The sequence below is a fragment of the Toxotes jaculatrix genome, chromosome 3, assembly GCF_017976425.1.
Source record: "Toxotes jaculatrix isolate fToxJac2 chromosome 3, fToxJac2.pri, whole genome shotgun sequence".
Taxonomy (NCBI): domain Eukaryota; kingdom Metazoa; phylum Chordata; class Actinopteri; family Toxotidae; genus Toxotes; species Toxotes jaculatrix.
The window spans coordinates 12,788,299-12,810,355 of record NC_054396.1 but is presented as its reverse complement, the minus strand read 5'-3'; the positions used below and the strand labels follow the sequence as shown (position 1 = coordinate 12,810,355).

General features: G+C 43.9%; 1 protein-coding gene across 1 annotated transcript; it reads right to left on the bottom strand.

Moving 5' to 3' along the window:
• Window positions 1-9,563: 9,563 nt before the first annotated feature.
• Window positions 9,564-20,028, bottom strand: dyrk3 (dual specificity tyrosine phosphorylation regulated kinase 3). The gene is made up of 6 exons (XM_041034113.1): window positions 19,132-20,028; window positions 16,950-17,059; window positions 13,432-13,637; window positions 13,014-13,320; window positions 12,457-12,873; window positions 9,564-12,337 (listed from the first exon to the last, which is right to left on the bottom strand). The coding sequence occupies exons 1-6, from the start codon at window positions 19,172-19,174 to the stop codon at window positions 11,606-11,608; spliced, it is 1,815 nt and encodes a 604-aa protein (XP_040890047.1). The 5' UTR covers window positions 19,175-20,028; the 3' UTR covers window positions 9,564-11,605.
• Window positions 20,029-22,057: the final 2,029 nt, after the last annotated feature.

The window sequence follows — 22,057 nt, the reverse complement described above, 5'->3', positions numbered from 1 at the left end:
AAAAGGCCCAGAGCCTGAACAGAACACAAGTATAGGAGATAGAAATATAATAGGTGAGGACAACTTGTCAACCTTAGTAAAATTCCCAAAATCCTCAGGCAGAATTTTGAGAATTTGGATTTTGTTACCTGTGGATAGATATTGCTGGTGGTAGCTTCATAATTACCATACAGACCTGACAGTGGTATCAATCTTCTCATCTAACTATTGGTTTAAAGGAAGAGATTAGGAGAACGAAAGAAATAAGAGAAATAGACAGAAAATAGGGGGAAATTACTTGAGCTTGCATTGCAGAAGTCACAAAGTCACCACAAATATCCAGAAGTGTATGCAAATATATGTGAACAGTTATTCTGTCCAAATGGGAAATGGAATAAAATGAAAGGGTAATATTATTGATCATATGAATATGTCATAACATAGTATAATACATTTGATGTATCATAATACAATATTTAAATATAATAGTATTTGTTTCCTGCATTCTCCAAGTGTAAATTTCAGCCATCCATCTTTTTTTTCTCTGTCTGTCTCTCTCCCACCCTGGGGGAGGCTCTTGTAATCCAATAATCCATCTTAATCTAAACTAAGATTACATGAGGTGAAAGAGCCACTTTGTGCATGAGATTATCCTCCAATTCAAATCAGTTAGTGTATGTTGTATATGCGCACACTAGCATGTTTCCTTTTTTTGTATAAGCATGTGTATGCACACATATTGATATATGTGCATGAGTGTGTATGTGATGCAGAGGAGGGGGCAGAGTGTGCTGGTCCTTCTTTAATGAGCAGCTGTTCCTGCGGCCTCCCATTGGTTCCTCATCCCTTTCCAATGTTCTATGCATTAGCAGAGGTCAGTAAGGTGCTCTTTAATCCTGCCAGTCTGATCCACATCACGTTTCACCTCCTACACTCAACCTACTGCCCCACTGCCCCTGTGTGTCTGCTCGGCTCACTTTGCCTGCAGACTCCATAGGCTTCAGCTTACTAGCTTTGTGACACCTGTAACGCAGATCTACCTGACACAATCTCAACATCGGCCTCTAAAATGCAAACAGCGCACTCACTTCGCCTCTACCACTGTCTGTATTTGTATGTAAGTACAATACAGACAGCTCAGACAGGGCCCTATGAGACAACTCAGTTTAATCATCATCCTCTCTTGTCTTGTCAATCATCACAAAGCTGAGAGAAATCCACTGTGAATTACTATTGGACTGGCGGTCATGTGTTCCTAGAGTCCCGTGCAATTGCAATCCTCCGCTCCGCACTATTTTTAAGCTGCCCAGCTGGCACTACCACCACGTCACCCCCCCACCCCCCTCCCCCACCACCACCACCACAGACGCACACACCCACATAGATGTGTGTGCATGTGCCGGGCTGGTTCGATGGTCCTCTGCCTCTACTATGCCCTTGTACGGTTGTATGACCCACAGACCAGCATGCCCCACTGGTGTGGATTTCCATTCCTGGAGCCCACTCCTCAAACATATATTTCCCTTAGCCAATATCATGTCATGCCTACTAGCTGTCTTGCTCCTGACATACATATTATGCACCATGCCCACGTGGACATAGAGAGCACACACACAGACACACCTGTTTATCTAAAAGACGTGAACCCATGCCATTTCCACATAAGCAACATAAATAGACATCATTATGGACCTTTAGTCTATACTGCCCACATTGTATATACATAATGCTGCACTGCCTGCCTCACGTTTCCAGTGTAGATTTCACCAACTGACAGGATTAGTAACATTAAGCCCTGAACTCTTGAACTCTGGGCTTAATGTAGTCAGAGACCACAGAGGGTGGACTACCACTGTTCAATCCTGCAGGCCTCACACTGTTTTGTTTGTATGTGTCTGTGCGTGTTTTTGTGTCTTAGCCAAGATCTTGACTCTGACCTTGACTGTGTGCACCACACAGCCACCATGAGCAAAGCTTTTCCGCCTTCTCATACACAGATGCAGGTTTCCAGGCCCATGTGGGACAACCATTGGTGTTGGTAAAACCTTGACATTTTGGCATATGATGCTAATTCATTCATGGCAGAGAGTTAGATGTGAAGACTGATGTCTGTTGCCAGTTGCCTGTTAGCTTAGCTTAGCATAAAGACTGGAAACAGCTAGCCTGGCTCTGTCCACAGGTAACTAAATCCAGGGGAGGGTTATGTGTTGGACTGTTTTTTTTTTTTGGCTCAGACCAGTTGCCAGGTAACCAGCTCATGTCCCTCGGAAGAGTTAGTCTGATACATAACCCCCATAAAAAACAGAAAATTGTCATCTTTACTCTTAAAGTTTTGTAGGAATGAAAGAAACAACATATGTGTCAAATGTGTCAATTAATGAGCTTTAGAGGTGTTAGCAGGCAGAGTTTGTCATCTTTGGATAGAGTGAGACTCGCTGTTTAGCCTGTCTCTGTTCTAAACTAAGCTAATCTAACTGGCTGTTGGCTGTAGGCTTGTACTGAACAGACAAACATGAGATTGGTATCAATCCTCTCATCTATCTTTGCCAGAAAATGGCCCATTTCCCAAAATGTCAAAGTACTCTTTCAACAGTGGTGGACCAAAAGTTAAAAACCATTGTGCCAGCCCCCCAGAGTGCATCGGCCATTCTTATAGCACTTCCAAAAATGTTTCTGCCTGTTACACACAGCTGTTTTTTGATGTTTTACAAAGCAGCCAGTTTGCCTCTCAACACCGCTCTTCAGATCTTAATATAGCACCAGAGTTTCTGTGTTCTGCCTCCAGTGAAACATAAACATTAACGCAGTGCAGAATCACTGAATTATTGATGCCCAGCTGATGGGCTGTGTTCAAACATTTCCTCAGTCTCGTTCAGAGTATGTGTGGGTGCGTGTATGTGTGCCAGACAGAAAAACAGAAAGGGAGATAAACAAAAAAGAGAGTCTGGTACAGTGTGATCATCATTTTGGCAGCTGAGGGAAACTCTTCTGCTCTCTTCAGTAGGTCAGCGTGTTTCCTGTCAGAAGCAGACGGAAACTGGCTCTCCACACTGTGCCATGGAAAAAGCTCTTAGGACAACAATTCATCCAGCAGCTGCTACAGAGAAGAGAGGGATGGATGTTGGAGAGAATGAGGCCAGTGGGGCTTCCCGTCAACATGCAAAAATATAAACATATATAAAAATACAGTATCGGCCATGTACACAACTGATGCCATCCTGTTCTCCAAACATTGCATTGTAATTTACTGTTTAATACCTTCAGGGAACTTTTCAATGGAGCTTTTGTCCCTTGTGACAAAGTGATGCAGTGTGACCTCTTCAAACTAGATTTAATATAATCAGCACTGAATTGACTTACCAAGAACCCTCTGTTATGAGAGTATTCAAAGTACAGATGGCCTGACTGAAGGACACTAAACTGTAGCTCTTGTTGTTCTTGTTGACAAGCAATATCACAAAATTGCAGTTTCACAGAATTATTTGTTCGTGAATAACACTAGCCCATTTTGACATTATACGTGGAAAGCAGTTTCAGTGAAAGCACAAACAAGACGGAGCATGTGACAGAAACTGATGAGTCTGTGTTTACATCCACAGATGCAGACACAGGGGTGAGTACCCTAAACTGGGTCAATTAATGTGAAGGAACTTGAAAGTAAGTAGCGACCCAGGGACCAAGATGGAGAGATAAGTTAAAGGTGGCTTAGCAACAAGTGCTAATGTTCACAGCAGCAGATGACTGTCTCCGAAACTCCAAAAATTCCCCCGGTAAAGATTGTCCCGTCTTCTCCGTGAAACCTGAAACCAACCATAAATATCCCATTTACCCAGCAACAGACAGGTTGTGACAACAGTGTCCAGATTGTAGGTGCCTCACCAGACAATAGGAGTGTACAGCTTCACCACAGATAACCTACCAGTACCATCCTGTTAGATCGACAAAGCTTCTGCCGCACTGCAGTGACATGTTTGAAGTGGACAGTCTTGGGTCACCATTCTTATCAGAACATACCGTGACCTTGACAGTGTGGGAGTGGGTGCTTATGTGTGTGTGTGTGTGTGTGTGTGTGAATATGGACGAGTGGGAGAGTAACAGATAAAAAAAAAGAAAAAGGAAAAAGAAAGAGGAACCACAGTATTATCTGAATTGTGTTTTATGAAGTCTATGAGGACATATGAGGACAGTAGTTTGGCACTGCTGGGCGAAGGAGCCGTTTAAGGCTTCTAGTGGAAATGGTGTACATATAAGGACATACACTCTCCACGTCCCTTTCATCACAGAGGCTGAGCTGAGAACATGAGTACTGGCATAGAAATACAACACAGTCAGGGGCAGACAGATTCCCATAATCACGGTTTCTATCTTTCAAAATGAGGCTTAAATATTTTCTGTTTGCCACTGCCTTTAGTCAAATCAAATTCGGAACAACTCCTTCATATTTTACTGCAGTGTGACTGTACTGTGATGTTTATTCACCAGTTTCAATCCACTCTTTTAGAATCCTTTCAATATGTCTTCTTGTAATGCCTTATCAATTGCCATGTTGTTGAAAGATGCAATACAAATACTCCTACCTTCCCTTGTACTCCAGTGGATGGAAGAAAAAAATAGGTAACAGAAAGTGTGAGGACATAGTGAGGAAAAAGAGGTGAATCAGATGTTATGTTTGAGAATTCAGTCATGTGCTTGTTTATTGCTCAGAAAGAGATAAAAAAAAAAACATGAGCAAATGTTTTTGTGCAGTATAGTAGGATATTAATGTAAGAGTAGGCACAAAAATTCTGTGGAACCAGTCTTGAGTCATTATGAAACAAGATTTTGATCAATCACAAAAATAAGTTCCATGTTTTATAATAAATATTTTTTATCCACCTCTTCATTTGTGGACTCGAACTAGACCAGACTGTGGAAAATAACCTCAGTGGAGCTTTTGAGTAGGTGGGTTTGCAGATATTGCGAAACGACTGCTTTGATGTGCCCTTGGAGCTTCTTCTCAGAGTGTTGCTATGCAGACCTGCTACCTCGAGGCTATAAGAGAACTGGAAAGACACAACCAAAAAAAAGAAAAAAAAAAAAGAAAAAAACACACACATGCAAACTTACACACACATAAACACACGCACATATAGAGAAACAGACAGACAGTCAGATTCATCTCTGTAGACAGCGGATGAGTCACCCTCTATTCCAGTCCCAACTGTGACCCGGTTGGGTCATGTAAACAAGACAAGGAAACTGAAAACCTAAATATGGGGGCTGCATATGCAGGCAGCAAATACAGTAACCGTAGGAACAGGCGGACAGCTAAAGTTTCAACCAGTAAGAAGAAGTCAAAGCACTCAACAAAATGCCTTTTGCAGAGAAATCACATAGCATGCACACGTGCACGGCTCCTCTACCCTGCAGTCTGTGTGGAATGTAGATTGGTGGGTTGGGTGGGCAAATGTTCCTGGAGCACAACCCCACCTCTCCCAACGATCTGCATCTGTTCAGCCTGTATAGACATGTGCTCAGCTGTGCATTTGTGTGCGTGTGACTAGTGTGAGCTCAGCTGTGAGTGTGTCATTTGTGTGAGTATGAGTAAGAAACAGTAAGATGAAGTCTGTTTTTGTGCATGTGGGGGCATGTGTTGTCTGTGTGTGTTTGTGTGTGTGTGTGTGTGCTGGTGCAACAGGGGGACTAATGTGGCATTCTCCTCCTGCTTCCATTGCCTGGTTCGTACCTCAGCTGTCCCAGTGGACCGAAGCCAGACAACACACATAGCTCTGGTGTGTGTCTGCACTCTGTGACCCAGGACTGTGTGTGTTTATAGTTGTGCGTGTGACTGTATTGTCCGTTCCAGCATCAAGCGCAAAAAAAAAAAAAAAAAGCCTTGTGTAAATGAAAGAGTAAAGTACAGAGGACCATGAAGTTGGAGCACAGTGGAGAGGTGTATGACTGTTGTGGTTGAAGCTTTAGTCAAGATCACATGAGCTCCTCTGGTAGATCACAACAGAGCTTGCAGTGCCATAAAAAAAACCCAACACATAATAGTTTTTTATAATATGCAAATAAGTAAACAAACAGAACATCATTTGAGCCCAGGGCAACTCTTAAAGTTTGCCAAGACACATCAGTCACTCTGTCATATACTTAAATACAGGTTAAGCAAGTCTTATGTCACAGAAAGTTTACAAGGAGAAGGAAGAAAAACTCTATTTAGCATGTTTTTGACACACACTTTTGAAACCTTTATGAGACAAGCAAAATATACCTTAACATACAAGTGTGTGAGTGATTGATAAGTTTGTGGCCTAAGGTAGAAGGAGATGCGTTATACAGCTCTTTTTACATGCACGTGCAGTTCAGCTGGCAAGTTTGAAGTGAATAACTTTTGTGGTATTTCTGTTGGAAAACATCAGCCTTCATGTGGTTACCTCAGTCTCAAAGGCCTATCACCCAAGGAAATCCTTGCTCTGATTTGACCTGATTTGGCACCTTCAGACTGCTACCTCTTCCCCAAGATGAAGAAGGAGCTTCATCAGTAGTCGCCATTTTGACAGTGGTGATGATGACATCATCGCTGCTGTGAACCAGTTTCTGGAGGCCCAAGACACTGACTTCTTCTTCTTCTTCTTCAAAAAAAAAAAAAGGATTTGTGTACTCCACAAACACTGTACTAAGTAAAATGTACTAACTGAAAAATAAATGTGCTAAAATGTCCTTCTATCTTAGGCCATGAACTTATCAATCACCCCTGGATCTATGGCAATAAAGTAATGATCATGCAGAAATGTCCTTAAACTGTGAAATTAGGGTTTTTTTTTGTTTTTGGTTCTTTCTCATAAAAAAAGATGCCTACAGACTGATAAAGAACTAATAGAGATTCTTCAGATAAAAAATTCTAGCCGCTTTGGTCCTAGATATTCTCCCAGTGAAGCTATATACCAAACTTACAGCCAGTGGTTTAGGTAAAACTTCGCAAGGCTCATAAAATTAAAGGGTTTTTTCACCTAAATTACCACATTTTCTCATTTGCCTTGCTTGGTATCTGCTGATGAGGGCAGTTTCGGTTTTAATAATAATAATCAACAGAACACACTTTCAATTGTTTTCATGGAGACTATTTCTTTGGTAAGAAGAAGCTCCAGTGAAAACAGGGAGGTCTCCTTGTTATCCAGTGTAACAGGGACATTGTCTCTAATGTTAACATTGAACCATTTAAATGCAATTTTTAATACTGAGACACACAAACAAAATTCTGTCAGCTTCCATTTTAGTGGGCTTGAGGCAGAAATCTCAGAGATGTACGGTGTCATGTCTCAAACCTGGATAAATAAAAACCAAAACATCACTACCACCATTGCTAGACACAACTGCAGCTAAGTGAGAATTAGCTTTTTTATGTAACTTGGCTGAAGTGACCCTTAAAACTAAAAGCGGAGCTCTTGTTGTCTAGCACATTTGGCCAATGATTTATATGTTTACACTTTGAGCCAAACATGGAACAACAAGCAGGTCAAGATTTCTTAACCTGCATGGTAATCAGAGACCTGTCACCGCCCCCACAGCCACCCACCCGCCTCCTCATCCACGCTAACAACCAGAAGTCCTGCTGTGGCTCCATATGGTCTGCAGATGAGAGGACAGGACAGGACAGGACAGGGCAGGACTAGGTAGAGGAGAGGGGAAACACCATCTAATGTGTGTGTGGTTCAGAAAATAGAAGTTAGTGTGCCAAAGTGGATGTAGGGACGAAGGAGCTTTAGACCATATGGTCAGAAGGTGACTGGGATGGTATCTAATGGGATTGATCTAATCTGCTTTTACATGGATAGAAAGAGGAGAAAGACACACAGAGTCTTTTATGTTTAGAAAACAACTTACTGTAAAGTTGTTGATGTAGTTTTTTTAATAAATATACTTGAACAGGAAAACTTCAAGCATAACTAGGATAGAGGTGAAACGTAGCATAGAAAAAACCTGATCTCGCGCTGAAAAATGACGATGCCTGCGTCATTTTGCCACAAAGCGTCTGTCATACTTTCAAGATCAGCTGGCATTTAAAACCTGTGTCAAATTCCTGTACAACCACCCGCTTACCACACACCATCTCTGTCTTTCTTGTCTTCCTCGATAGGTGATGTTGTTCAACCGGTTCCCCCTCCTCCTCCTCCTCCTCCTCCTGTTGCGTAGATACCTGATTTTTTTTTCTTCCCCCTGGACACCAGCCTACAAGCGTAAACATCCATGAATCATCAGTGTTAAAGGAGATGATCAGTCTACCGTCATTTTTACCAGATAGTCATCTTCTTTTCTTCACAGGAGTATTTCTGGTAGTGCTGTGCATCTGTTCCGTTTCCCATCCAGATGGGATAAGGGACAGACGGACAAGAGGAAAGCAGAGGCACATCATGACGAAGTGTAATGTACTTTCACAGAGAGATATTACAAAGAACCTTGGTAAAAACAACATAAATATGGCTGGTGCAGGGTTAGAATAACTGAACTGCAAGGAACCACCATCAAATGTGAGTGCAGACTCTCTAGTTAAAGAGTTAATAAAGTGCACGGAGAGTCACCCAGTGCCAGAATTCTCACCAAGGATCTCCAGCTATCAAAATTTCCTAGAATGACAACACTGAGCACCTGAGCTTACTTAATGACTGGAAGTGACATCAATACTCACCCAACAGATCCATTTCACACGTCACAGCAGGGTGGATGCAGCTGCGGCTATAAAATGACAATAGTGCCAAACATTGTCAACACTCTCTTATTAGCTCACTATAAACAAACCTATACATTTCATTCATTTTACTTGCTGCAGCTGATTTTGCATCTTCATGAAAAAGACAGAAAGCTCCCACAAGGAAAACAAACTACAAACTACAGAAGTATTACCATGGCATCGTTAACAAATCTTACGTTTCACTATTTCTAAGTACCACGTAAGCCTTCGACCAAATACTCCTCACACATGTATGTTGCATGCTTTGTTGAGCCTGGTCTGTTTTCTTCACGAGTTTCATGGAAGTGCCTAATAACAAGGCAGTGTCAGTATCACACACTGCCCTGAAGCTGTGTCACAGGCCACTGACTCATCAGTGTCCTAATGTTCACCGAATCTGTAACCTAATCGCTGACTGAAAACCAATTCACTTCATCGTGATTCACCATTGCAGCTGAACCAGTGGCCGCCTGGAGATACACTTGTGTTTCATAACACAGGCCTCAGGTATCAAGTCGCAAAAACAACACTGGTTACGGCTGATTACAGAGAACTTCAGGCAACAAATGAGAAAAGATCGTCTGAATTTACGCTTCTTTTCATCTGTTGTCTCACCATCTCTGCAGATGTCTCCAGAAAACAGAGCTTGACTGAAACTCAGATTTAAATAAAATCCTTTGTTTTCATGGGCAATAGAGTTTTTATCTGTCCCTTTGTGGAAAGTACATACTGGATTTGGCAGATCTTGCAAAATTTTGCCTCACCCCAGACTGTTAAATCCATTTAAAAAAAACACTTGCTTTTATAGTGTAAGCTAGCCAGCTCTATTAAAATTGCTGTTTCAGACCAGAAATCACAGCAGAGCAGCACATTTCAGTTAATAATCATTTTTATTTTCTTTAGAAAAAGAAACTATCACAACTTCATTTGGTTACTGTACAGTTTCTCTTCTCATAGTCACTCAGTCTGATAACAGGTTGTGATTTCATGCTGGAACACCAAACACCCTCCTACTAACGCACACCACTAGTACAACATGACAGTTTACAATTTTCTCTTTTTCCACTTTTGCATTTTACATCCTCTGATATCCTGGAGTGAAAAGCATTAGAAACCACTTCTATTTAAAAAAAATGGAGACAGAGTAGAAATCCCTGACAGTTTCGCTTAGAAAATGAGGGACGAGAGAAAGAACTCTTTGAGCGGTGTGGTCCATACCAACATGCACCGGGCGTGTCTGTGTCTCTGTGTGTGCGTTTCGGACAGCACCATAATTCACTATATATGTGAGAGTTTAAGAGGTTCCCTGCCCTACATGAGACAGAGTGAGAAAAAAAACAAGAGAGAGAGAGAGAGAGAGAGAGATGGGGGGAGGAGAGAGAATCTAGGTCAGATTGTGGAGCATGCAGACCCCCTTCGCCGACACCCCTCGTATATGCAATCTCTCGCTCTCAGTGGACAGAACTGCATGCATGTTCATCCACAGCCGGGACAGAGGACTGTAAGTAGAACACAGTTAATGTAAGATTGAGGGATGTGTCAAGTATGTCTCCCTGAGAAACACTTCTTTCTGCAGTACCATAAAAACCCTCCTTCATCACTGGCCCGTCCCGTCAGCTCATCTACACCTCCCCAAGAGAAAAATAAAAGATCTTGGCTCATATTGAACATACTGCCCTTTATATTTCCACATGATCCTTCTCGCCTTGCACCATTCTTCCATTCCGGATTAATGCACCACTGCCAACGATCACAGCAGCCAATTAGTGGCGTGGGCAGGTGACAGTCGTACAAACTCTGACTTTCCAATGCAACTTTCCTGGCAATCACCCCACAGGTACGCATGTGCAATGACTTGCAGCTCCCCATCTCTCTGCCTCACGCGGCAGTCTCACGCAAACCAGTTTGTGAAGTGCCGAGGGTGGTGGTGACACCTTTGTGACAGAGTTCGAGTGGAGCTACTGTCCTCCCCAACCCCCAACCCCTCTTTCCACTCAAACGGGGGTGTTGGGAGGAGCAGGAGGACGAGAGGGCTGTAAATAGGTTGTCCTGTGCTCTCTCAATGTCTCCCACAGTAGCGCCACAAAGCTAAAGCACACACACACATACTAACGTCACATATTGAGCTGACATGCAAGCACCAGGGATCAGGAAAGGCAAGGAAGGAGGAAGTAATGACTTATTGCTAAAAATGTTTTTTCTTTCTTCTCCACTACATAATGCCAATCCCTCTTTACCTGTGTGAAGGCATTTATGTTGTATACATGTAGAGTTAACTGTCAGTGTGTACAGGGCCCAAACACTACAGCATGATTTTTTTTTTCCTATTGACTGATGTTGGCTGAATAAATCTTTGTTTGCTAACTCTAACCTGATAAGAGTAATCTCTGTAGCCCTTTTAAAGTGTCACTCATATAAACAATTCCCCAGAAAGGGTGTGTCCTATGAGTGTAAAGAGTGTGAAGTGAGGCAAGTGACAGTGTGCTTGAGTGTGTTTTACTAAAAAACACAGTGCTCACGTGACAACGAGCGCAGTTTAAAAACATCTGCTCAGTTACGAAGCTGTCCACTCACACGAGGAAGATTTTAAAAAGCATCATCTAAATCAAACCTTATGGGTTGGCTGTTTACAGAAACTCCACAGCCGCTCAAGGAAATCCTCTGTATAAAAACTTTTTTTTTTTAGAGTGTTTCTTTTATTGTCTCTCTCGCTGTGTTCAGCTAATATTAAAAACCAGGAACTGGGGTGTCGACACCTCTCAGTAGAAAACAAATAAAAGAACAACCAAACAAGTTTTAAAACCTAGACTCCACTCTCTCCTATTCTCTGACTCCTCCTGAGAAGTGCAGAGGAGGAGGGAGTGGAGGGAGAGAGGAGATTAGAGGACTCTCTCTCTCTCTTGCTCGCTCTTCCTAAGAGACTAGTTTGGGTAGGACCGTGCGAAGAGGTATGGCCTCCCCTGAATCTCCCAACATGTTGCTCCTCAGTTTGTTGTTGGCAGCTGTGGTGCCTAAGCCAGGCCCCCCTTTGGCCAGGATAGAGGGGAAGGAGGTGCTGTGGTGGTCAGGGAGTCGTTTTACCGTGGCCCCCTGGCTCTTCTCGGTCCCAGGTAGGGGCTTGGGCAGCCTGCGATACAGCCATGGGTGTCTGAGGGCCTGGCTAGGGGTGAGACGAGATGAGGGGTCCCAGTCCAAACACTTCTTTATGAAGTCAGTAAAGGTGGGGTCCTCGCAGCCCTTGAGGGCAGCACTCCATTCCTTGCTACCGGGAGGGCCTCTCATCTTGCCGCGGCGGGAGCGAGACCCCGTCAGAACAGTAGCCCCTGTGGGCAGGGTGTTGGCTCCACAGTAGCGAGGGTGGCCCTTGGAGTTGATGAAGTTCTTTGCCCTTTTGGCCTGCTCCAGAACCTTCTGTGGAGGCATGCCCAGCAGCTCCATGACGCAGGCCAGCTGGTCACCCTCATCTTCGCCGGGGAACAGGGGATAGCCAGTCAGCAGCTCTGCCAATATGCAGCCGAAGCTCCACATGTCAATAGGAAGGCCATAACGTGAACCAAGAATCACTTCTGGAGCCCGATAAAAACGAGACTGGATGTAGGTGTACACTCGCTGGTGTTCAAAACAGCTGGAGCCAAAGTCAATCACCTGGCAGAGGCAGGAGAAGAAAGAACTGTATGAGCGAACATTAACATGAGATAAACAAAACCTGTTTTTGGGCTTGTACATAGTTTCAATAAGCATCCATGAATATGCCAGGTGTCTACCTTAATGCCGCTACGTCCCTGCTGTTTGAGCAGGATGTTCTCTGGCTTGAGGTCACAGTGGATGATTCTGTGTCTGCTCAGGGCCTCCAGGCACTGCAGGATGGAGTGTGCAAACTTCCTGACCAGCGGCAGGCTGAAGCCCTGGAACTTGTTGCGCTTGATAAGCTCATACAGGTTCATGCTCAGCAGCTCAAAGGTCATGCAGATGTGGTTGCGGAACGTGAAGTTTTCGAGCATGTGCACGACATTCATGGTGCCATTGCGATCCTGCTTGCGCAAGTGCTCCAGGATGCGGATCTCCTCCTGCGCCTGCCGGTGGAAGCGCTTCTCGTTGCGCACCATTTTCAGCGCCAGGTGTTGCTGCAGTTTGTGGTCGTATACCTTGGCCACCTGGCCAAAGCTACCCTTACCAATAATCTGAACGGGGCAAAAAAAAGAAGGATACAGGAATTTGGGGTTAGCTAAAAAAAAACAGACAACATTATTAACTGTACCGGCACTGTGCTATAATTGGATTAGCCTTTAAACTTCACAGTATCAAAATATGTGTGTCAGACCTTGAGGAACTCATAGCGATAGGCCAGGTGGTCGTGGGGGACGTGAATGTAACCGCCCTGCTCATCGTCATAGCCACAGTTGTTGCTGCCTCCTGCAACAGCAGGCCTCTTCTTGGCATTGGGTCCCACAAAGTAGATGTCTGGGTAGGAGTGGATCTCCGAGTGCTCCAGGGTGGTCAGCTGAGACCGGTACAGTCTCAGGGCCTGGTCAGGAGTGAGCGGGCCACACAGCTTCCCGCTGTTCCCTGTTCCATTCCCAACTCCATGTGTGCCGGATGACTCAGTGGAGCCCTTACTGGATTCAGTGCTGTGGCAAACAAGCAAGTGGTGTTACTGGTGCATGTGAATGTGTAACTAAACATGCTTTGAGAGGTGACTTTAAGTTCCTGTGGTGTCGTCGTGTGTGCAGCTTTCTCACCTGTCTACACTGTGCTCCTTGGACAGGCTGGAGACCGGCGCAGGTTTACTGGGCGTGTGACCAGTGGTCCCACTGTTCTGAGTGGTTGCTGTGGTTATAGCATTGATCTTTCGGTTGTTGGTGGAGTCTTCATACAGGTACTTGACCTTCAGCGGGCCACCGCGCACAGTCACCTGATCCCTCATCACAGCCTTGTTACTAACAACCTATTCAAGAAAGAAGAGAGACAGAGACAATGGACAAAAAGAGAGGCATTAGAAAATACACTTCATAAACACTCCACTGTATTGTATGCAGTTTTTGCAGGAATTTCTTGAAGTTTGAAAGACCTCAATAGAGATTGGTTTGTTGGATTGAAGCATATCAGTATTTCATATGAAATACTTTCGAGCTCATTTTGCAAGCAAAGCAGAGAAATGGGGAAGAGATGGAAAAACAGCGGTGAAAACAGCCTCAATGGCACCCTCCAGATCTGTCTGTGTACACATCACCACCACACGCCAAGAGGTGCGTCACTGCAAGTGATTTGTATGTGGCCAGAGCAAAAGAAGAAAGAGTGATTCTCAATGAACTCCTGAGTCAACAAAGGTAAAATGTGCAACTAGCTACCAGGTCTAACTCGGGTTTTTGGTTTGGCAACAAACAGGCCAAAACACTAACAGCTAAGCTCAGAGTCATGGGCACTGAGCTCTGAGCAGAGATGCAGCTGGCAGTGGATGAACCAGCACAACTGGATCTAGACACAACCTGAGAGGAAACTCAAAAGCACAACAGGCCCACCCCCGGCTATAAAATGCAAAACAACCCTGCCTACGTGTTTGTTTCTGAGCTGTGAGCAATTAGGTAAAAGGTCTAAACAATCTTCGGCTCAGTATTGCAATAATCCCTCACTTTGTGAAGTCCTGCATTAAACTTCTTGACCTGAGCAGTTTGATTGGGGTTCGCTGTGACTGCGACCAGTGGCTTACCATTGTCACTAAAACATACTACTAGCACAAATGACAAAACAAAAGCAATGAAATTCCAGAGACAGGGATTGCATTTGCACCTGGACTGAACAATCGCTCTATGTTTTATAAACTCTTTTGAACACATTTACCTGCCAACTTTAAAGACGAAGGATCGACCTTTGCTTGACAGGTCCTGAAAGGTTAGAAGAGTTTATGGAAAGCTCTAGAGCCTTGCTCTCGCCTGCCAGTAAACAGCTTCGTTTCAGCAACCCCAGGAATTCATTCCTCCTCACTCTCTGTCTCTCCCTCTTTTCTCTCTCTCTCACCAGCGGAAAGAACCCTCCACAAGATTATGGAGCACGGAGGAAATGACAGTCATTAAAGTTAGATCATACTCTTAAACTGTAGAAGCAGTGTGGCTGTTAATAAGACACGCTGACATAAACTCAGCGTGGCTTTCCTATATACAGATACACTAGCATATTAACTGGGTCTATCTGGCTGTCTGTCTTTCCCTTGAACATTTTTTTATTTTTATGGCAGAGTGCTTTCACCCATCTGACAGAGGGGAAATGTTTGGCCTTAATGTTTTCTTTTCTCCCACCAGTTTTTTTATGCTGTACCGTGGAGCTCCTGACTTCGAGCACACAGCTGAGCAGGTCTATGGCTGAACCCATGCCAGCTGATAAAGACAACACAACAAGGAAACATATATTAGAGGTAGGTGTTGACATGTTCTGCTTAAAGGGGACTCAACTTGAAGTGTGTTTGTGTTGTAAGTTTGAGTCCTAAAATAGAGGTGGAATGCAGGATGGGTATCCATACATGTAACCATATAGTCCTAACTTATTACAACAGCCCCACTGCTGACCCAGGGTTCCATGCAGCTGTTGTCCCAAGCCCTGTGCTACAAACACAGTGAATGTCATTGATCGAGCCTCTTCACCCAAAAAAAAAAAAAAAAAAAAAAAATCAAAGCTTTCTACATGTGGAGCACCAACTGTGCTGGATTATTAATTGACCAGGCGGAGGGTGCTATTTGAAAAAAAAAAAAAAAAAAAATCAAAAGTAGCAAATGATGGAAACAAAAACCAGAGTTTGTGAATGTTCTTTAACACAGGTAATACTGGGGGTGGAGAGTCCTCACTGTGTAAATCTGCACGGTGCAACAGATGGAGAAGAGCTAATCTCTTTGCTATCAGAGAAACACCTAAGTATGCGTTTCTCTGTCTCTCACACATACATATACATGGAGTTGCAGAACTCAACATATGTAAAAGTCACACATATCAGCAAATCACAGTCATGTTGAGCTGGAAGTTGGGTCACAGACTACTGTAGTGTGGAGTGAGCTGTCCACCCTCTCACTCATTAATGTTGTATTGTGACCCGGAACTAAGTGCAACTGCAATTTATTTTATTAGTTTGTCCCTTCCTTTTACTCAGAACAGGGTTGAAATCACTTTATTACTTTAACAGAGCACGTGCCAACTCTCTGAACACTGTTCACGCTGAACTGGGGCAAGCTACTGTCAGCCACATTCAACAAAGGATATTACCTCTGTGAGCGTGACAGAAAATACAAAGGAAGAAGGACAGGACTAGAATAGAAAACTAGGCCTAACCTCTGTGCAGGCCCACTGATGGAGGATTACATGAGACAGAAGTAGGGGAGGAGGGGGGAGAATGTTGATTGGCGATTTTGTTTGTGGGTCACATTTTCAAGCCCAATAAATCTTTACAATATATCAAACCAGCGCTTTTTTTTTCCCCCTCTGCTGGTGTGAGAGGCCATGGAGTATCATTGTCTGTGTGCGCATTTTCTGCCAAAGGGGCTTTTCAGAAAGGCTAACATGCAGCAGGAAGGTACCCCACCGGGATTTATTTTCAGTGTTGAAAAACAATAAAAAACAACAACTATTAAATCGACTGATTAATGTCAAACATGCTGAAACAAATGCCCACTGTACAAGGCTCTCGGATTTCAAAGAGATGTCCTTTTCTGAACACTGCAAGTGGGCATTCAAAGTTATGAAAGAAAAAACACAGCAACTATAACTACTGATCAGCAAAAGGGAGACCCTATGATGATATCTATAGATCTATCTACTGAAGTATATATACTGTATTCCATCAATGCATTGTATCTGCAGATCAAAAATGGTTTGAGTAATTGCTGTTGGATTTCTATAGCTTTAGCTGAACACAAAGTGGCTATACAGCCATGGAGGATAGCCCACTACAACACATTTTTGTATCCCCTCAGGCAGTCGATCAATATTACTCACATGATCACATTACTCTCATTGAAGGGTACAAGGCTTGTCTGAATTACACAGATTGGAGAGAAAAGATAAGACAAGAGATAAGCTATCCACCCAGCAAAGCCTGACACTGAGGAAGGGGGGGGGGGGGGGGGGGGGGGTTGCAAACGGGATGAACAAGAACAGGACTGAGTGGGGAATATCTCTCTGAGGAACAGGATGTCTGGAGACAGAGTGTGCTACAGCACAGGAAATAGGGCTTTGCTGGCTTTGTGTGCATGTTTGTGTTTGTGTGTATACTCACTGTGTGTTTGGGCATTGGGGGCAGCCCAGACGGACTGTTTGTATCTGCTTCGTCTTTAAGGATGTGGTCTGTCCTCATGTACGAGTCATACAGGCCGTCACCGTGGCGTGCTGAAAGGACAAAGACAAATAACTCAGTGTGATAATTTGCAATCATCAAATCTGCAACATAGACACACTCGGGGATAAAAGCTGAGGATGAAATACAGAGGTAAAGTCTACAGAATGCAATCTAATCTTCTCCACAGAGGGAAACAATCGCTTGTTTGTTCAAACCAGGCAAGGTCCCATTGATTATTTCATCAATCAATTGACCTACCAGTTCCAGTGACTATCTTGAGACTCAAACAAATGATTTGGTATGGGCCAACAAACCCCTAGAGCCAGCCTGGGCAGGACAGCCCCACTACACTGCTCTCCATTGACAATTAGGGATGCATATTGTCTGCCACAACATCCTAACCCACATTTACTGTGAAAAGGCCATCATTTAGCAGATACACCACTGAATCTATTGTGCCCAATACATTGTATTAAAGGCCAGGGCTCCGACCTGACCAGCTTAGATAGGGCTTAGGGTCTCAGATCGCTAGCGCTGCAAGTGGTATTATTGGCCTAATGGGGGTAACAGATGCCTCTGTGACGACAGCATCTTTCCGTCTGCCCATCTGTCCATTCAGGCCGAGTCATGTAGTGCACACACCAGGTGTGCTCAGAAATAGAGCTCCTATGGAAGGATGCGGGTGCTTGTCATTCAATAGTGCTGTGTGTGCGAGTCCACCTCGGTGGCATCACGCCAAACACCTAATGTGAGATGATACAGACTAGAGTAGATGGATGAGGGGAGCATTTGGGACTGTAGGAGGAAGCCAGTTACTCAAATGACAAACCCCCGTCAGCCTGCTGTTCATCTCAACCGTCATTTATCTTACACACAAGTTGCTCCTTCAATAAAACTAAGCTGCCAGTATAATGTCTGATAACTTGAAATAAGGCTGTAAGCCATTTAGAGGGATATTGTGTTGGGTTAGCTCATTAGCAAAAGCCCACAACTGTGGCAGGTTTGGTGTTCCCTCTGCTCAGCCCCTAAGAGTGTTGTAGCCATGTGCAGGTGCGTCAGAGCCCATGTCCCTTGAGTTAGCTCGTCAACAGACCAGCTCCGGGACAGATTAGACCTGCTGCCTGGATACAGACGCATTAGACCTGCACAGCACAGCAAACAGAGGCATTAGGGCTCCACACACAATATTAGGCAAGCACAGACCCCATTAGCCCTCTGCGAACTCCTAATCACTCAGCGGGGGCTCAGCACTTTCTGTTCAGCATCTGACTTTGTTGTCCAAGCAAACTTTCCAGGAAAAAAAATTAAGAGAGCCCAAACTTCTATGTAACCAAACATCCAGCCTATTACGTCCAGCTGGCATGGCGCGCTCCAGTCCACACTGTGAAAAAACCCCCCTCTGCACAGCAAAAGGTAGAGAACAAGGTTCAAGCAAACAGACATACAGCAGAGCATGTGCCACAAAACGTGTCTGTGGGAGTTTAGAGGGGTAAAAACACGGTTATTGTCCTCCTCTTCCTGGTATCCTGGACAAAGTGTCTGCTTACAGACAATATGTACACTGTACAGCATAGGGTGCTCACACAAACACAAACTCACCCAACACACCCAAACTCACAACGCAGAGACGAACAAAGATGAGGTCAGAGACAATGTACATTAAAAAAAAAAAAAACATTAACAACGATGTCATGGGTGATATGGATACCCAGGCTTATCAGACCTTCCAAAACATCCACAGACAGAAGTCTCGTGACTGATAAGGAATTCCAAAGCGAAAAAAAACATGTTTATAACTCGCATCTTGTGAAATGCCCACGGCATTGTGACTTTAGCTACATCTGTCCGTCCTCTGTCCACAGAACGACACGGCGTGACATTTAAGCCGAGAGCCAAGAGAGAAATTTGCCAATCACAAGGTATTCCTTGTAAATGCCAAGAGCTGCTTGTGGGTGAAACTAATGCAACAACATGGCACTTTTTTTTTAACACCGAATCACTTTCGTACAGTTTAAAACAAGTTTGCATGAAACACAAAACAAGGCAAAAACACTTCGACAACGGTGGAAAACAAGGAGACAAAAGGTGTTCACAAAGAGTTGCAACTCTTTGTCGTGGTTACCTGTTGCTATTGGGCCCTCTGGTTTTCTGCTTATTATCATCATGATTGCAATTAATATGTGATGCCAGCATCCGAAGTGGGGGGGAAAAATCCCGAATTTAAAAAAAAACGGAAAACAAAGGTTCAAACTAGAGTCACGTAGCAAACTTAGCTAACAGCATTTATAACTTTGCCGTGTTTGCTAAAGTGTGGAGTCCGAGTACCTTCCTTTGAACTGCGGTTTCGACTGAACTCAATTTAGTTTCTCCTTGGGGTTTCCTAGCTTTTTCTTGGTTTTGTCTTTGATGTATCCCTATGATTGTACATAGATTAAAAAAACCACAGTATTCAGTGTGCAACTCGCACACTCGCCCTGGCTGACATTAGCCTTGGCTGCGGTTTGAAAAACCTGAGCAGGCGGTGGGGGTCGTTTCCCTTAGCTAGCTAGCTAGCCAGCTAGCTCGCACAGCCACAAAAACACTCGTCCGCCCGGGAGCCGCTCCCGCTGTTAAAAATAGTCTGAGTCCAAATATTACAGCTTGGTGGTCTGACCCGTGTGCCCCTCGCCTTTCTCTGTCGTTGCAGTGAGTCGATCCAGAGCACCATTCCCGTGCTTATTCCCGGTTAGCTGACTTTGTAGCTAGCAAAACAGCGATGCTACCACTGGGTGAGCCCCCAGGATTGTGTCCACCTTCGGGACAGCTTGGGGCTGCTTCGCTCGTCTTCGGGGTTGGCTAGCCCAAACAGGCTAGCTCGCTAGCTGTACTGGTGCCCCATGTTAACCGTAAAAAAAACAACCGCAGCGTCCCCCTCGCAGGAAAGCTTCGCCTGTAGTCAGAGCAATAAAGCAGCACTGTTTAACCCGTCTTCTCTGCAGCCGGAGTATCTTATTCGTCGCAGCTGTGTGTTGTTGCTAAGGGCGTCTTCACTGAGCCCGGAGTCAGCAGGCAAACGGAGGGAGGGGAGCAGGGCGGCGCTTAACGTCCACACAACAAGCAGGAGAGCGCCCCGCAGCGGCCACCTGGAGCTCTGCAGAGGTGCCAACACGGATGTACTCAAGCTGTAATATACTGGAAGCTTACTCTAGCATATGACTGGCAGTACTGTACCGTACATGAATTATACATGTATAAATATAAATGCATATATGCTCTCAGTTGGCAGTTAGGCACATTCAACAAAAGCTAATGCAGTCTAATACAGTACATACATAATTTAATACAGCAGTCCTGCAATAAATCCGACCTTCGTGAAGGTTGTAATGTTCAGTTTTTAAATTATTGAAATTGTTTAAGAGAGTTGTTGAACTCAAGTGTGTGGTCATACAGTACATATGTCCACACACATATAAACATGTACATAACTTGACATAACTTGTACCTAATGGTGTTGTGAATTTACTCATGCTTCATGGGTCAGTTGTAAGCAATCAATAGAACATTGTTTGGGTTAACAGACTGTGAAAAGTTCTGCGGGCTTTTGCGTCGCTAATGTCAAATCATTAATAGCCTTTAATAAAAGATTTTTTTTAAAAAAGCACGAGTTCAGTCAATGATCAAAGTTGAAAATGCTGATAATTTGTTAATAAATTGGCCTTGGAGAGATAAAAAAAATAGGGCAAATAACTAATTAATTAAGAAATTCATCTGATTAACTGATGAGGAAAAGATCAGCCCTAATGCTAAGAGGAAGTCTCCTCAGGCCCACACAGTGCTGTTGGTCATTCACTTTGCATACCCTGTCAGGAAAGCTGAACTGTAGATTGAAACTGGAGAGGATATGGAGATCTATACAGGTCTAGATATAGTTAGGAGCAGGGCAGAGGACAGATGAAGTGAGACTAGGCAGGCATGAGGAGGGGAACAGGCTAAATTCAGACAGTGATACATGCTGGGCAGTGGGTGATGCTAATCTTAGCTCTTTCTCAGAGGTGAGAAGAGGGGTCTGTCTATATTTGCTGCCATAAATAAGCATACTGACACAGTTTTAGGTGGTCCTCTGGGCAGCAGCCAGCCCTTAAGGCCAGCCCAGCCATGCAGATTATTCTTAGACGGTGGTGTATAAAGAGAGTAGGGTGACAATACCTATAAATTGATCTGCTTATTGCACTTTCCTCTCCAAAGAGTTCAAGGTGTAAGTGTGTGGACTCTAATCACAGCCAGTGAATTTACAACCACAGCAAGAGATGGGACCAGGTGCAAAGCTACCTATAGGTCCTTGCGGGGGTTGGGGGTTCTGGCTGTATTTGGTCTCAGAGTCTGTGACAGACACTGACACCTGTGGGTTGATTGGTCTAACACCTTATTTTGAAAGGCCTTTGAAAACAGGATCAGACTAAAAACACCCAAATGAGGAAAAGAATTGTGAAACTGTGAGTGTCATAGCAAAAACTAAATGCTTTATTGCACTGAAGCATATCAGGTCATAATAAAATAAAATAAAATAAAATAAAATAAAATAAAATAAAATAAAATAAAATAAAATAAAATACACACACACACACACACACACACACACACACACACACACACACACACACACACACACACACACACACACACACACACACACACACACACATCTATTTGGCTATTAACATACAGAGCTTACCGTCTGCATGAAGCTAGTGCTCTGGTTCAGATGATGTACTGCCACCTGCTGGTGATTTGAAAGCAATACAACCTGGCTTCTGAAACACTCAGCACTTCCTACTTTTGTCATGTTCCGGACAACACCCAAGAAGCATATCTGTCTCTCTTAAGAGAAACAAGCAAATAAGTGAATCAGATTCCACAAGCATTAAAATCTCAAGTCTACGATATGACAAAGACGTGCACATGGTAACAGTATCAACACCTGATGGTTTCATTTCAAGACAACACACATTAATCATCATTTCTGTAATATCTAGTCAATCACTGAGAGGCATCTCTCTGTGCTTTGTTTC